The 21,083-nt window shown below is 37.8% G+C and overlaps 1 protein-coding gene and 1 long non-coding RNA gene across 5 annotated transcripts in view; one reads left to right on the top strand and one right to left on the bottom strand.

Annotated features, from left to right (window-relative positions):
- The window catches only part of NFAT5 (nuclear factor of activated T cells 5), a 119,829-nt gene extending 101,927 nt beyond the window's left edge, over window positions 1–17,902 (bottom strand). For 2 of the 4 annotated variants that reach the window (XM_086689032.1, XM_086689031.1), the window contains exons 1-2: window positions 17,529–17,902; window positions 15,682–15,735 (exon numbers count right to left, since the gene is read on the bottom strand). In XM_086689032.1, the coding sequence (XP_086545158.1) occupies window positions 15,682–15,735; window positions 17,529–17,601 (127 nt within the window). In that variant the 5' untranslated portion in view covers window positions 17,602–17,902. The remainder of the gene's footprint in view (window positions 1–15,681; window positions 15,736–17,528) is intronic. The other 2 variants (XM_086689034.1, XM_086689033.1) reach the window with 1 other exon arrangement.
- On the top strand, window positions 16,981–18,511 carry LOC147573408 (uncharacterized). The gene is made up of 2 exons (XR_015244727.1): window positions 16,981–17,109; window positions 17,888–18,511. It is a non-coding gene; the product is annotated as an uncharacterized LOC147573408 (long non-coding RNA).
- Window positions 18,512–21,083: the final 2,572 nt, after the last annotated feature.

Below are 21,083 nucleotides of genomic sequence, written 5' to 3' on the forward strand. Positions count from 1 at the left end.
GTGTGTCTCAACTTCACTAATGCAGCTTTTCTTCTTCCTGGCTCACTGCCACAATTCTGTGACATTTATTGGAAAACTGCAATCCACTTGCTACTATTAAATATAAACATTTGCTTTCCAGAAATCAACAAAATGAATCAACTATGCATATTAATAGTAAAAAAAAAATTTCCACTCTAAACGAGCTTAATGTGTCTACTCTATGAATTTTTCACAAAGTCATCTGTAGTCTAGACTGGCTCATCAAAATTTTGGGTTTGAGCATTCAAGATGAAGCACACTCAGTGATGTCTAGGTCATCCCATTCACATTTAAAGTTAAAGATTATGGGTCCCCTACAGAAAGCAAGAGAAATTCACATATGAAAACACAAGAAAGAAAACCATATATGATTTAGATAACTAAAATATACTCTGTTAAATGGGACAGTCTCTTTTCAATGTACTACCACATAATTACCTCTGTCAGTAACTTCACCAAAAAAGTCAGTGTATATTAGACTCTTAAAATTACTTTTTAGGTGGCTCAGTTGGTTAAGCATCTGACTCTTGGTTTTGGCTCATGTCATGATCTCATGGTTCATGAGTATGAGCCCTGCATCAGGCTCTGTACTATCAGCACAGAGCCTGCTTGGGATTCTCTCTCTCCCTCTCCCCTCTTCCCCTCCTCCCCTGCTTGTTTGCTCATTCAAAATAAATAAACTTTAATTTTAAAAAAATTACCTGGGGCGCCTGGGTGGCGCAGTCGGTTAAGCGTCCGACTTCAGCCAGGTCACGATCTCGCGGTCCGTGAGTTCGAGCCCCACGTCAGGCTCTGGGCTGATGGCTCGGAGCCTGGAGCCTGTTTCTGATTCTGTGTCTCCCTCTCTCTCTGCCCCTCCCCCGTTCATGCTCTGTCTCTCTCTGTCCCAAAAATAAAATTAAAAACGTTGAAAAAAAATTTTTTTTAAAAATTACCTTCTTCTGTTTTAATATATTTTTGTGGTAAAATATACATAACATAAAATTTACCACTGATTTTTTTTTTTTTTTTAGAGAGAGAATGAGAGAGAGAGAGAGAAACAGTGCATGCACACATATGCAAGAGCCAGGGAGAGGGGCAGAGGGAGAGAGAGAGAAAATCTTAAGCAGGGTCCGTGCTCAGCCAAGAGCCTGATGTGGGGCTCAATCCCATGACCCTAGGATCATGACATGAGCTGACATCAAGAGTTGGATGCTCAAATGACTGAGCAACCCATGCACCCCACCACTGCATTTTTTAAGTGTACAATTCAATGGCCTTAAGTTCATTCACGATGTTGTGCAACCATCACCACTACCCCTTCACAGCACTTTTTCATCATTTCAAATATAAACTCTGTACCCATTAGACAGTAACTCTCCAATGCCCTCTCACCATAGTCCCTAGTGACCACTATTCTACTTTCTATGTCTATTCTAGATACTTCAAGAAATCCTACAATATTTGTCCTTTTTGTACCTGGCTTATTTCATTTAACATATATTTTCATCCACATTGTAAAATGTATTAGAATGTCATTCCTTTTTAACGTGAATAATATTCCGTTATCTGCATAAGACCATATTTTATTTATCCATTCATCTGTTGATGGACACTTGGTTTTTAGTATAGTCAAAAATGTTGTGCAACTATCACCACAATAAATTTTAGAACATTTTTATCACTCTTCCAAAAGAACCCCCAAACCTTTTACTGTCATCCCTATCCTCAACTCCCACTTCACCCAAGGAACCACTAATCTACCTTCTGCCCCTATAGATCTGGCTATTCTGTACATTTCATATAAATGGAATCATACAATATGTGGTCTTTTGTGACTGGCTTCCTTTACTTAGCATGTTTTCAAGATTCATCCATGTTGTAGCATGTACCAGTAATTCATTTTTTTTATGCCAAATATTACTCCATTGAATGGATGTACATTTTATCCACCCATTCATCAGTTGATGTACATCTAGGCTGTTTCCACATTTTGGCTATTAAGAATAATGCTGCTATTATGTACAAGTTTTTGTGTATTTACAGAAGTTTTCATTTCTGTTGGGTATCTATCTAGAAGTGAGATTACTAGATTATATGGTACCCTATGTTTAATTTTTTGAGGAATTACCAGATTATTTTCTAAAATGGCTATACCATTTTACACTTCCACTAGCAGTATACAAAGTGATTTGTCCACCAGCTTGCCACACCTGTCTTTTTGATTATAGCCATCCTAGTGGGTAGAAAGTATTATCTCACTGTGCTTTAAATTTGCATTTCCCTAATGACCAATGATGCTGAAAAACTTTTCATGTGTTTATTGATATTGCATATATTTTTATTATTGTATCATTGCTTTTGTATTTTTATTGTATCAGTGTTTTTACATTAAAACATTTACATGGGGGTATCTGGGTGACTCAGTCGGTTACATGTCTGACTTTGGCTGGGTCATGATCTCACAGTTCAAGAGTTTGAGCCTGCATCGGGCTCTGTGCTGTCAGCACAGAGCCCACTTCAGCTCCTCTGTCTCCTTCCTTCTCTCTATCCATCCCCAACCAGTGTGCATGTACGTGCTTGCACTCTTTTTCTCTCTCTCAAAAACAAATAAACATTTACAAAAATCTATACATTTACCAATAATTATGGAAAAGATATTAAAGTCAGTATGTTCTTTTTTTAAAAAATATTTACTCATTTTTGAGAGAAAGAGAGCACATATGAGTTGGGGAGGGGCAGAGAGAGAGGGAGACAGAGGATCTAAAAGCAGGATCTCCACTGTCAGCGCACAGCCCAATGTAGGGCTCAATTCATGAACTGTGAGATCATGACCTGAGCCGAAATCCGACACTTAACTGACTGAACCACCCAGGTGCCCCAAAGTCAGTATGTTCTTACATATAACTTAAATAAATATGTATAATAGCACAAGCAGTATTCTGCTATTATATCATACACCATTATATATTATATAGACAAATAATTGTTCTAATCAATAAAATGGAGTAGACTCTCTTCATACTGTATTCATGTATAGCCAACCACTTAAGTGTTTCTCTTAAAGAACACATTTTTGGGGCACCTGGGTGGCTCAGTCAGTTGGTTAAGCGTCGGACTCTATATCAGCTCAGGTCATGATCTCACGGATCGTTTGTGAGTCTGAGCCCTGTGTCAGGCTCTGCGCTGACTGTGAGGAGCCTATTTGGGATTCTTTCTCCCTCTCTCTCTGTGCCTCCTGTGCTCATCCTCTCTCTCAAAAATAAATAAACATTAAAAAAATACAAAGAACACATTTTTATTCAAATAGAATCAATTTCTATACTTAAAAAGATGTCAATCAGGCAGCCACTATGTAAACCAGTATGAAGGTTCCTCAAAAAATTAAAAATTAAAAATAAAACTACCATATGATCCAGCAATTTCATTTCCAGGTATTTATCCAAAGAAAATGAAATCACTATCTTGAAAAGATACCTGCACCCCCATGTTCACCGAAACATTACATACAATAGTCAAGACGTGGAAACAACTTAAGTGTCCATCAATGGGATATTTTACATGAGTAAAGAAAATGTGATACACACATGAACAGGAATATTACTGAGCCATAAAAAAGAAGGAAATCCTGCTGTATGTGACGTGAATGGAACTTGAGAACATTAAGCTAGGTGAAATAAGACAGAGAAAGACAAATGCTGTATGATCTCACTTATATGTGTTATCTAAAACAAAAGAAAATAATATAAAACAAAAACCCTGAACTCAGAGGTACAGAGAACTACAGAAAAGAGACTGATTGTTTCCAGAAGTGGCAAGTGGTGGGGGGTGATCAATGGTACAAAATTCCAGTTTAGAAGACAAGTAAGTTCTAGGGATATAATGTACATCAGGGTGGCTATAGTCGCCAATACCGTATTGTATATTTGAAAGTTGCTAAGAGAGTAAAAAAGTCTCATCACAAGGAAAAAAATTGTAACTACATGTGGTGATGGATATTAAGTAAACTTATTGTTATAATCATTCCCAATAATCATTCCCCACTTGTGCGTACTCGCTCTTTCTCAAACATAAACATTAAAAAGAAAAAAAAATGTTTAAAAAGTATCCTTAACTCTTAACACAATTATTCCAAAATTAGTGGTATTATACCAATGAAATAAATAATACAAGTATGGTAGTCCCAATTCGTTGTCTTAGATGCTATATCCCTCCTAAGACCCTGCAGAAATTAAAGGCTAAAAAAAAATTTTAAGCAGTGTTTCTACACATGAAAGATATACACACACAGTTTTTAAAATCTGTCTATAAAAAAGATTGTTAAGGCTTACTTCTCATTCACTTATATACTTAAAGTGAAGTTTGATTCTAGTAAATGACAGTTAAAAATGAGAAGACTGAATAGTTGTTGAAGACCAGGGTTTAACAGAAATGATCTTCACACACACCCATACACATACCCCACTTCACTCTACTGAATTCCCAGGAAAACTATGCTTGAAAAAGCTAAGTTATGAAGAACTGATGCTGAATAAAAACGTCTTCTTTCAGTTCTATAAAATCACATCATCTTTCCTGGTTATTCTGTTCTGTGGGGCACAGAATTTTAAAAAACCTTTTTTCCTAAGACCCACCACCCAAAATATAACTATCCCAAGCACAGAGAAAAAAGTTCTGTTGGGAAAAATTACATTTTCTGATAAAGGCACTAAATATTTTCTATACCATAAAATTAAATTCACATCTCCAGCTTTCTCAATTAATTAACCATGATGGTCATCTTATTATGTATTAATTTAACTAATCATTCTAGATCCTATTTATTTTCAGTTGTAACATGTAAAAGTTCTCCTAAGAGAACTATTACATAGTCATATATTTTGCCTTAACATTGTTACATTCAAGTTCCAAGAAAACTTTCTTATTTGAGTATTCTAGGTTTAGAGAACAAATTTACCTCCATTTTCATTTTTATTATCTAAATTTTTGTCTTTAAATAGCTCTGATTCTTTAAAGGCCTAGTTTTTGATCTGTTGTAATTTTAATGCAATTGTTATTTCAATTGAAGCTTTCCACAAGGTTTTATATAACTAGAACATAATCTTCTCAGACTTTCAATATCATTCCTTCCTTCTTTTCTGGATATTGTATTCATTCATTCTTCAATATTTATCAAGCACCTTTTAGATTATAAAGCACTTGCGCCAGATGCTATGAGAATGCAAGGTATAGTTGCTATCCTTGAGAAAATTACCACCCAGTACAACTTTTTAAACAAAACTGGACTTTGCTAGATGTTCTTTATGGTTTATCGCAGCTTTAATTTTATGGCAGCTTTAATTTTTACAATATTTTACAATTATTTTACCACAGTTTGGTTTTTTTCTGACTATATGTATAATCTAGCACTTCAATACTAAAGTTCTCCTAAGTTTTAAGAGACCAATCCTCAAATTATTTCTGTAATTTTGCTAACACTTAAAAACAATGATTAAAAAGAATATGTAAAAATAAATGTTTAAAAAGATGTGTAAAACGTATACTCTGAAAACTACAAGACACTACTGAAAGAAATTAAAGATCTAAATAAAAGGGAAAAAAATCCCATGGTCCTAGACAGGAAGGTTTAATATTATTAAGATGGCAATATTCCACAAACAACACTCTTCAAAATAGATTCAATACGATCTGTATTAAAACCACAGCTCACTAGGGGCGCCTGGGTGGCGCAGTCGGTTAAGCGTCCGACTTCAACCAGGTCACGATCTCACGGTCCGTGAGTTCGAGCCCCGCGTCGGGCTCTGGGCTGATGGCTCAGAGCCTGGAGCCTGTTTCCGATTCTGTGTCTCCCTCTCTTTCTGCCCCTCGCCCGTTCAAGCTCTGTCTCTCTCTGTCCCAAAAATAAATAAACGTTGAAAAAAAAAAATTAAAAAAAAAAAAAAACCACAGCAGAGGTTGAGAAGCTAATCTTAAAACTCAATGGAAATTCAAGGAACTCTGAATAGCCAAAATAATCCCGTAAAAGAAGAACAAAATTGGAAGACTCACCCTTCTCAATTTCAAGATTTATTTCAAAGCTACATAATCAAGACAGAACAGTACTGACATAAGAACAGACAAATGAAAAAGAATTGAGACACCAAAAATAAATTAACTCAAAGTGGATCAAAGATCAAAATATGAAAGCTAAAACTATAACACTCTCAAAAGAAAATATAGGTGTCTTTGTGACACTAAGTTAGCCAACAGTTTCTTAAATATGATACAAACCATGAGTAACAACAACAAAAGATAAAATAGACTTAAGCAAAATTTAAAATGATAGTGCATTAAAAGATACCATCACAAAAGTGAAGACAACCCACAGAATGGGAGAAAATTTCTGTAAATCACCTATTTGATAAGGGACTTACGTACAGAATATATAAGGAATTCTTACAACTCAACAATAAGACAAGTAATTCAATTTAAAAATGGCAAAATCCTTGAATACACATTTTTCCAATGAAGACATACTAACGGCCAATAAACACATGGAAAGATGCTCAACAGTATTAGTCAATAGGGAAATGGAAATCAAAACCATAAAGATGTCTATAATAAAAAAGAGATAATATTAAGTGTTGACAAGGATATGGAGAAATCAGAACTCTCACACATTACTGCTGAAAATGTGAAATGATGCACCCATCATGTACTCTGAAAAGCTCCAATCTGTGCTGACAGCTCAGAGCTTGGAGCCTGCTTCAGATTCTGTGTCTCCCTCTCTCTCTGGCCCTCCCCTGCTCGTGCTCTGTCTCTGTCTCTCAAAAATGAATAAACGTTAAAAAAAAAAAAAAGTATTTTAATACCTAAGGTCCAAACTAGCAGTATGGTATATAGTATATATGATTACTGGGCAAATTTGAATTTTATTACAAATTAGTACTTACAATACAGTTAAGCACAAGACAGACTCACTTATCAGGGACAGAAAGCTCATAATCTGTTTTGACCTTTACAATTAACCTACAGAAACAATCAGAGTAAATAAGTACATACTCCCTACACACTCTTCAGCTATATAACCCTCTCAAGACTTAAACTACTTTACCAAAAAATTTTAAAGATCTAAAGTTCAATTACAATTATTAAGTATAGGGGCAAACCATATACTCTGGTATAAGGTGCACAAAAGTATTGCCCTATTAGCAAATAAAAGTTAAAAGTCAAACATATTAATTTCATTCTCCAATCTAGACTGAATTATGAAACCCTTTAAAATACTGTTATCACTGTTTATTCACATACAATCTCTTCTACTAAGCTGTAAACCACATGTGGCTAGAATCTAGGTGTAAATTCATTTTGAGTGAATGAATAAATACAAATATTATGACTAAGTAACTTAGACTTGTGCATAAATATCAAAAGTCATCCTTAAAAAACTGCACTTGATTACACTATAGAATACAAGAATGTTTAAGAGAATAAAAAATTTCATTGCTTTTATGCCCTTAAAAAAAAATAGCTTTTCCTTTAAGAACGTTACGGTGGTTAAACAAAAGTTAAAGAGAAAAGAATATACGGTGTATAAATCCATTTATATAAACTTCTAAAAATGGCAAAACTAATCTATTTTAAGGAAAAACAGATTAGTAGTAGTTGCCTGAGGGGCCAGAGTGGGCAGAACTGATTATAAAAGAGCAAGAGATAGACTGAAATGTTCTGTATCCTATCTGCAGTAATTACACAAATGTATAACTTGTTTAAAACTTCTGGAATGCTCAAAACTGGTGAATCTCTGTATCTCTATATAAAAATGGTTTGTTATTAAAAGAGAAGGGGAAAGAGAGAAAAGATACAAGTAGTAACCACAGACCCAACAAGTAAAATGTAGAGTACCCTGAGAAAATGGGAGACATGAATAAAAGACCAAAAAAAAAAGGGCCAGTGGAAAAACCACCAAAGCCAATTAATAGGCCCTATGCAAAATATCAATATTCATACAACATTTCATAGTTTGGTCCTCTAACATAGTGTCACTTGTTCTTCCTCTTAACTCTGAGGTAAGCAAAACGGACATTAATGTCTCTACTGAAGAAAAGGAACACTTGCACGATTTTTCACAGGGTCTCAAGGCCAAACTAGAATGAAAATCCATATTTTTCTAATGGCTAACACAGACTTTTCAGGAAGTTCATTAACAATGAATTAACTCCTGAAGCACTATTAGTACTGTTTTTCCTGTTGCTCATCTCCTTTCAAATTTAGTTAGGCTCTGAGACACATCAGCAGAAAAAGGTGCAACGATTCCATGCTTCCATAAACTACTGCCAAAGATACCAAGAGTCGCATGGCATCCTCCATCTCTTAAGTAATTCTCCTGAGGGGATAGTTTGCTTACTCTTCCCCCACTTTTCACTTCTGAGTATCATCATCTGTCAAAACAGAGGTGGCTCAACCAGTGATGTGCTTCAGCTACATCTTAAAGACACTCACCAAAGCCAGCCAATGATTTGCTAATTTTATGTGTTAAAATATTCCCCAAAAGGGTCATCATCATATTCTTAACTGGTTTTTATGTGTGGCTTATAGACTGTCTCTCTTCTTTTATGGGAACTGTTTAGGTAAAGAATCCTACACAAACCACTCTTTTTACACCATCTGAACAGTGGTGTAATTTTAGTAGGACCCAAAGTGTAAACACCAATTATCAAATGTTTATATTAAAGAAAGTCATGATAAGCTCAATACTCTGTGGTAAAATAGCCAAGTTTCAAATTCCAGCCTCTTCGATTAGCTATGCGACGCTGGGAAAATTAGTGAATCCCTCTGTACCTCAGTTTGCTCATTTATGAAATATGAATACTGATACGATCTCATAGGATTTTTCTGAGGACTAATGTGAAAAATATCTATAAAATTCTGGCACATACAAATAGCTGAAAAATGTATTCAATTATTACTAATATTGAATTTATTAATCTTTCTTTACCAACACTTTCTTTTAACATGTCCTATAAATATTACTTTAAGGAAATTTTTTAAAACTAAAACTAAACAAAAAAAACAAAAAACCCTATATTTATAATGACAAGAGTAATCAACAACAACTTAGGTCACTCTTAGAAACTTTTCTGTTCTTGCCTCACCTTCAAAAACAATACCAATAAATAAATAAATAAATAAAATATCAAATTTACTAAAAGTCTCATCATACCATTTCTAAATGGGAAAGAAATGAATAAACATTCATGACTGACCAGCCATAATTATCATCATCTGTCAAGTAAATATTAAAAAAAAAAAAAAAGCAAGAAAAAACTTTAATTTTTCAATAGCTATTAAAAGTAAATAGGGGTGGTGCCTGGGTGGCTCAGTTGGTTGGGTGTCTGACTTCAGCTCAGGTCATGATCCCACGGTTCATGGGTTTGAGCCCTGCATAAGGTTCTGCGCTGACAGCTCAGGGCCTGGAGCTGCTTCGGATTCTGTGTCTTTCTCTCTGCCCATCCCTCACTTGCACTCTGTCTCTCTCAAAAATAAATAAACATTAAAAAAAATGTTTTTAATAATTAAAAAAATAATAATAATAACAAATAAAAGAGGGGCACCGGGGTGGCTCAGTCATTTGAGCACCCAACTTCAGCTCAGGTCATGATCTCACGGTTTGTGGGTTGGAGCCCCGTGTTGGGCTCTGTGCTGACAGCTCGGAGCCTGGAGCCTGCTTCAGATTCTGTCTCCCTCTCTCTCTCTGCCCCTTCCCTGCTCATGCTTGTCTCTATCTCTCAAAAATAGATACACGTCAAAAAAAAATTTTTAAGTTAAAAAAAAAAAAAGAATAAAAGTAACTGAAAATTTCCATATAGCATATCTTTCGTTCAAATTATCAGAAATATAGATCCTTTATCACAACACCAGGTTTTATTTATATTTAGAAGCTAAAATCATTATCTGTAGTTCATCCATAAAGAAAATGTCTACATTTTCATTCAAGGACATGTTTATATTTAATGCATTACATACTGTTAGTTTTTTTTTAACCTTGATTTTTATTAAGACAACAGCAAATAAAAGTCACACGAATCTCTTTTATGTAACTTGAAATAAAGTCTTTGCAACAAGACAGTAACATAAGATAATAAGCAACATTTCTACTGAAGAGTGTCTTATACCTTAGAACTAACAGGACTGTCTTCTCTCACTAAACAAGCAGGCCCAATAATGTCTTGGATTAATATGATCTTTTATTTTTTTCTAATTCTCTATTATTTTACAGAAAATATAATCTGAGTCAACTTTTTCTAATATAAAGTGACTATTTTTTATATATAATATTAATCACAGTAAGAAATGTTTCTCTGTACTATCACTTTCAAGTTTTAGGGAACTCCTGGAATAATTATACTACAGTCAAAGGTGATTTAAGAGCAAGCCAAGAACCATTTAATTATGAATTTCTATCCTCTTACTGTAATAAGCAACAGAATTCTAGTACTGAATGAAAATTACAAAAACAGAGTTTAGAAAGACACAAAAACAAATGGTAGGAAAATCAGAGAAAGATGGATCCTAGAACTAAGAAGTTAGAAGGAACTAGGTGTGTAACTTTTCTCATGTTTGAACTTCATTGTCATAATTATTTCCATAATGATATTTTTTGTGTACTAGGTAATAATGTATAGAGATTAATAGATACTAAACAAGAAAAGAATCCAATAGGTTATTTTTAATTTTAAATATTTTCCAAAAAATCTAATTTTTTTCTAATTTCTAGTAGGATCTCTTCATTTCTAATGAAGATTATCATTTCTAATAAGATACCTTCATACATTTCATCATTTAAGAAGTAATAGCTTAACTATCTTATGAACTATCAGCTCTAGGAAGAGAAATAAATTGGGCTCAATGGCAATTCAGAAATATTCCATAAAGTCAGCAAAACACTGCTACTATTTTTAGGATTTTCATTTTGTGAACTATAAAGTATAATTATGCCTGGTACTATATCAAATAATTTGACAGCGGTTAAGAAAAAATAGTTTATTGTCCCTCATTGTTAAAATAAATATAAAAAATAAAAATCTTCCAGTTTCAAATATTAAATTCATACTACGATCACCTCACATTGGTATTTAGCTCTTATTTAACCAGTTACTTAATTTTATCCATCATGTAATCTTGTAACTCCTGCTTGTAAACACATTTTAAAATTTTAATCCATTGTTTTTATTACTCTATTTTTTCCAACTCACTTCTATTATTTTTCCTATTTTATCTGATTTTATACTATCTTATCTTACATCTCTGTATTTCCAGAATGACCTCTTAATCATATTCATTTACTTTCATTTAGTTTAATTTTTATCTCAATTTTTTCTATAGCAAACAATATATGCCCAAATCAGTATTTTTCAATACAGAAAAGTATAAGAAATGAAAACTTTTTCTCTGTAGTGAATCTTTTCTCTAGGTATTCAAGAAGACTCCTAGCCTTCATATTTGTAAACCATTTTATTTTTTCAATATATATAAACTATCTTCCTTAGAGAAGGCAGAGAAAATGCAAAAATATAATTAAAAAGTAAAATATTACAGTACATACTTTTGCACAGGACTTTTTTTTAAGTTTATTTATTTATTGTGAGACAGAAAATCCCAAGCAGGCTCCGTGATGTCAGCGCAGAGCCAGACCTGGGACATGATCTCAGGATGGTGAGATCATGATCTGAGCCGAAATCAAGAGTCAAACGCTTAACCCACTGAGCAACCCATGTGGCCCTGTAAAGGAGTTTCTATGGGAGTTATTTTTAATATAATTGCAACAATATTTCTTTTATTTACTTATTTTATTAAGAGTTTCTCATGTAATTATGGGGTCATCAGAAACATTATTTATGGCTATGTATTATTCAATTAGATACCTACACTCTTTTCTCATTGTCAGGCCATCACATTGAGTAAAAAGGTAGTAGGAGAACTAAATATGGTGACCAATGTTAACTAGACTTATTGTGGTGGTCACTTCCCAATATATACAAATAATAAATCATTACCTTGTGAAACTGAAATTAATATGGTGTTTTATGTCAACTATATCTCAATTTAAAAAAAAACTAATTCCCTATTCTTTAAAAAAAAATACGTATAGTAGCAAGAAGGACCAGCATCAATATGTAGGATAAAAGCAAACTTAATTAAAATGGTAAAGAGATTTTGAAGCTATTTTTCAAGTTCAGTAATATTCAGCTATAAATTTTCCAACCTTGTTTTCCTAAAGAGAGAACTTAAATTTGGAAAAAACATGTTCTATAAAAAATTTAACAAATGTATGATAGTAATTAAATTCTCCTCACTCTGGGCTGACTTCACTATTTTTTTTTTTTTTTAACGTTTATTTATTTTTGAGACAGAGACAGAGCATGAACGGGGGAGGGTCAGAGAGAGAAGGAGACACAGAATCGGAAGCAGGCTCCAGGCTCTGGGCCATCATCAGCCCAGAGCCCGACGCGGGGCTCGAACCCACGGACCGTGAGATCGTGACCTGAGCTGAAGTCGGACGCCCAACCGACTGAGCCACCCAGGTGCCCTTGACTTCACTATTAAATGGATATCTAGACCACTGATAGAAAGTATACACACATAATACCAGAAAGTACTTCATATTATATAACATAGGGAGTCAGTACAGTATAGTAGTTAAGAGCACAGACTATAGTGACAATACCTGTGTTGGAATCTTGGCTACAATGTACCAGCTGTGTGACTCTGGGTAAGTTACTAAACCTCCCTACACTTTAGCTCCCTCATCTATAAAATGGAATAACAACCATCTCAAAGGGTTGTTAGGAGAGTTCAGTGAGTTCACACTTATAAAGTTCTTGGCACACAGTAAAAGCCATATAAGTGGATGTCGTACTAAATTTTTAATTTAGCTAACATTTATTGTGCATTTACTATGTGCTAGGTTAAATGCTTTACACGTGAATTTGCCTTAAATAATCTTCAGTAACCCACAATGAAGACACTATGATTGCCTCCATCTGAAGATGAGAAAATTAAAGCACAATGAGATTAAATAACTAAGCTGAGGTCATGCATAAGTATTGAAATAAGGATTTGAACCCAAATCTGATGCATGACTTACAATTTTAACACAGATTGCAAGGTACACTACATACTAGAAGCAGTAGCCTCCAATCATACTTTATCTTAAGGAAAGGGCAGGAGAGAGGACAGACTTTGCTGAAATAAATCAAAATAAGTATTTCCTGGAATAAAGTAGGGTATTTTAAAAATTAATATAAGAAATATCACTACAATACAGAAGTATTTATACATGAAATAATAGATGTCTGATATTTGTTTTAAAATAATATAGCTTGGGGCAAATGGGTGGCTCAGTTGGTTAAGCATCTGACTCTTGGTTTCGGCTCAGGTCATGATCTCATGGTTTGTGAGTTCAAGGCTCGCATTGTTGGGCTCTGCACTGCCAGTGTGGAGCCTGCTTAGGATTCTCTCTCTCTCCCTCTCTCTCTCTGCCCCTCTCCCATCCGTGCACACTCTCTTTCTCAAAATAAATGAATAAACTTTAAAAATAAAATAAAATAATAGTTTGGGAGAAGATAAAAGAAATAAGACTAGACATGTATTGATGATTGTTAAAACTTAGTAATAGGTATTTGGGGGTCCATCATTTTATTCTCTTTACTTTTGTATGTTCCTTAAAATGCCATAATAAATGGTTAAAAGAGAAGTAGGGTACAGAGATTAAATACTTCACTTTCATTCCACAACCAAACAACTTTCTTAGGATTCCCTGTATCAAAGACATAAAAGGATACTTGATATTTATACATTTTACAATGTATATATAATCTGTAAAAGGATGGCCTTATTTTTAAAAAATTGAGTATCCTCTCAACCAAAATAAGAAATTAATGAAAATATTTAAGCACATACATGTAAATATACATATTAAATGACTGGCTGCAGTTCCATCAACTTGTTAAAATCATTTGCTGAAATAATTAACACCCTTTTTTTTTTCATATCTCTCTCCTGCCCAATAATCTCTATGATTATGATACTCTCTGGTCTGCTGCCCAGAAAATGGATACATTTGTATAGACAAATATGAATCTACAGCATGGCACAAACTGAACAATATGAATAAAAAACAGAAATCTGCTTCACTAAGAAACACTTATAAAATTCCTCACCTCAAGTTGTAGTTGATCTTTATACTAATATATATCAATGGGTTTCTGATAAGTATAAATATAATCAATAATTAGAGAATATTTTATATGCTCTAAATTATAGTTGAAACAATTTAGCTAATACTAAACAACAAAAAAAACAACAAAAAAAAAACCAACAACAAAAAATTTATTAAGCCAGACACTAAACTAGGCATTTTCATACACCTTACGTCACTAAATTTAAGAGATTGTATCTATTTTTATAGAAAGAATAGTAAAGTTTAGAGAGGTGGAATCACCTGCCCAAGGTCACAGAGCTAATAAGCAACTAAACTGTTATGTATTCAAACTTAAGCTCAATTACAAAACCCATTCCCCCCACCCCGCTATGAGAAGTAAACATCTCAAACATCTCAACTCAAATCGAACTTAAATATTTAGGGCATTTTTTAAGTTGACCACAAAATGTTTAAGTTACTGGTCACAAATATATTTTACAGTGGCAGCTTGGCTTTGGGTAAAGAACTCTAGCTAAAACACAAAAGGCATTGTTTCTGCTATCATGTGACTCCCCCCCCCCCCCAAGTCTCTTCATTTCAACCTCAGGTTACTCATCTCTACAATGGGGAAATTAATATCCTTGCTGTCCAATTGCAGGATTAGAAAATTCAAAGAGTATATATGTAAAGCCCCTTCAAAAACTACAAAACACTGGGGTGCCCGGCTGGCTCAGTCCGAAGAGCATGTAACTCTTGATCTAGGGGGTCATGAATTTGAGCCCCACACTGAGTGTAGAGATTACTAAAAAAAATAAACTTTAAAAAATATATTAAAAAAAAATACAAAATACAAAGAGTCTTTTTTTGTCTTAAAATGCTAAAATAACAAAGTTTTCTAAAGTAATTGTCAGCTGTTTAAATTCTACACCTTCTATTAACATTTCCAGAACTTTCTCAAACCCTTTTTTTCTAAGCGTAGTTCATTCATCATGTCTGTCACTTGGCTTTCCTTATCCTTAAAAGTAATACAACAGTAATGACATCAATGCTTTTGTAATAAATAATTAACATACCGTTTTGAAATGCTCAGCATATAAAAGTTCTAAATTCTGAATTTTCAAACTAAATATGTGTTTGGTGTTATTCTTAGTTATATTCATGATCTTAATGTTTGAGCCTTTTCATATTCAGTTTGTTTCTAAAAAGCTAGAATTAAGACCTGGAATTCTAAAGTAGAACACCCAACACATAATTTTTAACGATTTTGTGGGAGTTTTTTCAAGGCTTCTCAAAGCAGATACAATAAGCTAACAAGCACATCAAACACAGCAACAAAATCCACTGAAACATTCAGCTGCTCTAAAAGAAGGATCAGGCTCTTTAAGAGAAAACTACATTGTGTGAGTTTGCAAAGTTTCACACTTTCTCATTTAAACTCCATTTCAGAGAAAGCCTTTGCATACTCACACAATATGCTTTTAAAATGGCACTTTGCTGACCTTCCAATAGTCCAGCTCTATGAAAATTCTGTGATGGGTGTAACTTCAGAGAATCTGAAAAACACAAAAAGCATTAAGCACTTTTTATGCTGAATGACTTAAAAAAAAAAAAAAGGAAAAAAAAAGGGCAAGGGTAGCATACATCTCTTACATAACTGCCACGTATTTTTAAGAGCTAAAGCCCATATTCGCGAATATGCTGTCAAAGAAGGCTGAACTGCCTCTCACATCGGTCTCTGTGCTAAACTTAGATGGTCATAAAGTGTTTGTTTCATGGAAAATTATCTGATGATTACTGCACAAACGGTGTTAATGTCTTGGCTATTTTTAGCACCGATGGTACCACATTAGCCCTCTTCTAAGAATCACCTCTTGACATCATCTTTTTCTTCTGACGCTCAAAACTACAGTATTTCCAAACTACTTCAGGTACGTTGCCGGAGAAACATCCTACAGGATGGTGACTGCCAACTAAAGTCATCAGAGCAACAGACAATGGCCACAGTTACTAAGGAGGGCTCTGTGCACAAACCCAGTCGTCGGTGTGCGAAGTCCAGGACCTTCCAGACGAAACCATCGCACACCGATTCCCTTAAACAATTTCAAGGTACTCGCGTGAAGGCTGAAGTCCCCCTTTCTGGAGGGGGTGGAATCAGCGGATGGATACGGAACAGCAAAAAAATGAAGGAACGCTGGCCGTCTCGGGAAGGAGGTTCGCAATGGCACTCAATTTTTTTTTTTTTTTTAATATGGTGAAATCAAGAGCTAATAACCCAGTTATGTCTTTGGCCCCTCCCAGTGGTGTAAAAAGTGGTGAGGAGTGCGGAGGGAGCATTTCGGTTTGATGCCCCTTTCGCACGGGAAACCTGTTCTAACACATTCTTGTGGTGCCCAGTATAGGAATTTAAACCCAGCGCAGATCAGCTCAAGTGCTGGTACCGTGGATCCCGGGAATCCCCTTCAGGCCTTGGCCAAAAGAGTTTTTAAAACGGGAATCTCGTTGCCCCCTCCCTGCCACGAACCCTTGAACGGCCGCGAAAGAGAAAATTCTCAAAGGACGACAGCGTCAGTGCCTGAGCTGGTACCCCCGGGACAGGAGAGGGATAAAACTGAGCCAGAGAGAGACCACCCCTGCCTTTGTAAAAGAGAGGGAGATGCAAGTCGTTAGAATGCCACATAGGTGGCAAGAGAGGAAAACAGAAAATTCGGGCCCTTTCCAGCAATAAGATGACGAGGAAAGGAAGAACGCCTGGTCGAGGGGGGCCGTCCCAACAAGGGGAGGGAGTGGACTAGGCCGGAGGGAGAGGGGGGTAGAACGACGGCGCACAAACAACCTGGAGGGGGAGAAAAATGGTGCCCCTGCACCCAGAACCGGCTCCAAGCCACGCCGCCCGCTTGGGGGCAACTTTGCTGGGGAGGATGGTCCTGGTAAGAGCGGCCGCGGCGCACCGATCGCAGCGGCCCCAGCGCGGGGCCCAGTCGGGGTGGGGGGGAGAGGACGTGGGCGGGGGGGGGGGGGGGGGAAGATCCCTGAGCTGGGGAGGCCGGGGCCGGCTGCTCTAGGAGTGTGGCGGGGCCGGACACGCCGAGGGACTCTCAGTGCGACTGGTGCCGCAGAGACCCGGGGCCGACGGCAATTGGGCCCCGTGTGGCCGGCGGCTCCGCGGGGGAGGGGCCGCCACTCCTCCCCGGCCCCTTCCACCACCACCCGACCCCATCGGCCTCTCCCCATCCCCCAAAACAGGCCCGACCGGCCCGGGCTTGCCCCTACCCCCCGACGGGGACCCCTCCGGCTCCCCGGGGCCGGGCCTCCCCGCCCCCACGCCCCAGCCCCCAGCCTGACTCACCTCGCGAGTACAGGGACTTGGGCGATTCCAGGTCTAGGTCCGCGCTGAGCAATGAGATGAAGTCCGAGGGCATCGCAGCTCGACCCAGCCCGGCCCGAGGGCAGCGGGAGGGGGGGAGCGGCGGTGGCGGCGGCACCTCCTCTCCGGGACCGCGGGCACCGAACCGGGGGCGGTGAGGCGAGGGCGGCTGCCGCTGCTGCCTCCTCCTCGAGGGCAGTGACTTCCACCGGGCCGAGGAAACCGCAGCGAGGTGGAGGCGAAACTCCACGGGGACTAATTCCCGGCGAGCCAGGAGGGGGGTTCAGGGCGGGGAAAGGGAGGGGGGAGAGCCAACGGGTCCGTTTCGTGCTTCTCCTCAGCGAAAACTGACGGTCGCCGCCACCGCCGCCGCCGCTGACAGGAATCTGAGCCCCGCCCCCCGCGGGGCACTGCGCAGGCGCGGAGGGGGGCGCCCAGGAGCCGGGAAGAGCCGGGGCGGCCACCGGAGGGCGAGGGGGCGCGCCATGGAACAGCATCAACAAGGGCTTCGCTTCCTGCCGCCGCGGCCGGGGCTGCTGTTCCCCAGCCGGGAAAGGGCCCCGCCAGCAGGGAGGGAGGCAGGGAGGTGTCCGCGCCTGGGGCCCCGGGGAGGGAAAAGGTATTTGCGCCGACCTGGTGGCGGCGAGCCCGAGGCGGCCGGTCCAGCTCGGAACTGAGGGCAAGAGAAGACAGACTTGGGGGAGCCGAGGTGCCTGCTGGACGAGTGGGAAGGACCCCAGTCAGAGCTGGGCAGGGTCGGCCAGGGGCGCGCGGGCTGGCTTGGGGTCTCGCAGGGGAACGGAGTTTAGTCCCTGGGACAGCCACCAGCCCTTTAGGGTTTTCATAGGAGTGTCTAACTTGTGTTGGCCAAAGGACTATTAAACTCATTTCTTAATTAGGAAATGAAAAACCTTATCTAAAAAACTCGAGTTATTGGTTGTTTTTAATTAAAGTACTTCTCCGTCCTTTGCCCTCCCCCTCTTTTGTTTCCCTTCCCCCATCCTTTAGAGGCTGAAAATTCAAAACAAAACAAAAAACAACTTTCTGATTGTGCTGGGTGGCCGGATTTATTCGGAATGGGAGATAAAAGACTATTTAAAAATTGGATCATATGAATCCACCTGGCCGTTCTACAGGAAAAAACGAAGAAAAGCAAACCTAAACACCACTCTTCCAAACCATTTTTCATTTTTTACTTTTGGATTAGGCAAGGATGGAGGAAAAACACATTTAATTGAGTTTTTGCTATTCTGTTCATGGGGCCAAAAGTTTCCGTTGCAAAAACTGAAAATCCTCACCTACACCGCAGACCGTTTCCTGACTCTAATAGACTTCTGAGAAATTTTTAATCAAGTTATTAAAATATCAATTGGAGTGCAGGGGATGCAACTTGGGGAATAATTTTAATCTCTTGTGGGATATTGATGCCAGCAATCACTGGGCAACGTTTTTAAGCTATTAGGTTAGGTTTTGTTTTTGTTATTTTATCTACAAAGATGGTTACAAATCATACCAATTAGTCTGTTGTGTATATATACACATACCTATCTATACATACATATGTAGTTATGTATATAGATAGATATAAGTGATATAATACAGCCTTTCCCCCAGGAATGTGTGCAATTCATCTAGACTTAGAGTCCTGGAGATGGGGAAGAAACAGCAAAGGAGGCCCCAGTGCAGGTGTCTCTGGGGTGGGGCTCTTTGCAAAGCTTTACCTGCAGACCTAGAATTTAAACTTGTGTCATCAGAGTCTCCCTATCTTTCCATCTGAACATCTGACTCAGGTTGCCCAACTATCTTCACTGCATTCTGTGTAGTAATGAATCAACCCTGTGAACATTTTCTTCCTGTCAGAGGTAAGAAAGCTTTTCAGAGCCACCCCAAGATGGCAAAGCAGAACCGGAAACTACCCTCAAATCTCCATTGCCACTGTATGCTGTTGCAACAAGTCCCAAGGGAAGTCCCTCATAACTGGTAAGAGCCCCACTCATTTGAGAGAGGAAGATTCAAACCCAAATTGCCCAACAGGCCAAAGCTTTTGAATTGGAGCAAACACCTGTTGGAGACCTCCCCCCTCCCATTAGTCAATACAAAATGTGAGAAGAGGAAATTGCAACTTACTAGGTAGAACCCCAATACTAAAAAGTTGGGTATATCAGTCTGAGCATACCCCCTTTCCCTAGACCTATGTAATCATTCAACAAACTTAGGGTATAGGAAATTCCCAGTACTATTCTGACCCCAATTAACAAGAATTGGCAAGGCCTCTTCCTTCCCCTTTCCCTCAGTACTTCTCTGCCCCTTTGTACCTTTTTGTCCCTCCAGTATGAGCGCTTTGTTGTCCATGTTAATCAGACTTCCCCTGATTTGATACAACAAAGTAATGAGATGGCCCCCCAAGTGTGACTTGACTTAGACTGTGAATTCTCCTAGATGGATTCTTTAGGCGCAGGCCCTACCTCATCAGGCCCTGCATCAAGCAGTGATTCTATCACAATGGATATTTGAAAATTCTGTGTCCCTCCCATGTCCTTTTACAGAGATACATTTTTTGAAAAACTGTTTAGATGGATAGTTTTCATGGCCATGCTTTAGCATTGAGACCTAGATTTTATGTTATCCTTAAAATTTCAGTGACTAAAAACACAAACTCATTAGTAAACATGTTTGCTCTGCTCTGATCACAAAATATGATATGACCCGCATAATGTTGAGAGTTACCAAAAATAACTACCTGGTCATTGTGTCTTTAGTAAATACATGCTACCCCCAGATCCAAGGATATTTCCCTCTGTAGTCATTAATGTCTCAGTTGTTTCCCCTTTTATTTGATCTTGGAAATATTCTCATGTTATATTTTAAAACCACCCATCACCCAAATATACACCTTCATAAAACTTTGTGCACAATAAAAAGTAAAACTTTAAGCGTGTCAAATTTGGAAATTTCCTCTCATTGAAAACTACAATAGGATTATGGAACAAAACATAAAGCAGATTTAGTAGTTTGTAGATTTCCTTTATATTGCTCCCCAATCATCATATCGCATTCCCAAGTTACTTGATTAAAATTTCACAAGAACCCAGATTCAACTACAAGGTTGTATAGATTACGCAAGAGAGTGGCAGTTTATATTGGTGGTGTGTTCTTTAACCCCTCCTGGACCTGTTTAGGTGCTTAGTGAATTGTGTTGCTGGATCTCCTCTAAATGAAAGAGGTTCAAATATCAACCACTGAAAAGGAATTAAATCAACTCCTACAGAAGAATGTGTTGTCACAAGATCTACAGAATCTTTGTCATTGTAATACAATTAAGGCTGTTAAAATAATTTTAGTCACATGCATATTGTAAAGAACGTGCTAAACAAACACGAGATCTGAAAGGAAAATTTCCAGAGCAATTCAAGTCACGGACAAAAAAAGTTTAGACCGAAAATTATCTTCGCTTCACCTTGGGAGCACTCCTTAATAATAATAATGGAGAATTGATAGTGGTGGGAAATAGCAATGACTGCATTTGTGCTAAAATTG

The sequence above is a fragment of the Puma concolor genome, chromosome E2 (genome assembly GCF_028749965.1).
Source record: "Puma concolor isolate L17-30 chromosome E2, mPumCon1.1.hap2, whole genome shotgun sequence".
Classification (NCBI taxonomy): Eukaryota; Metazoa; Chordata; class Mammalia; order Carnivora; family Felidae; genus Puma; species Puma concolor.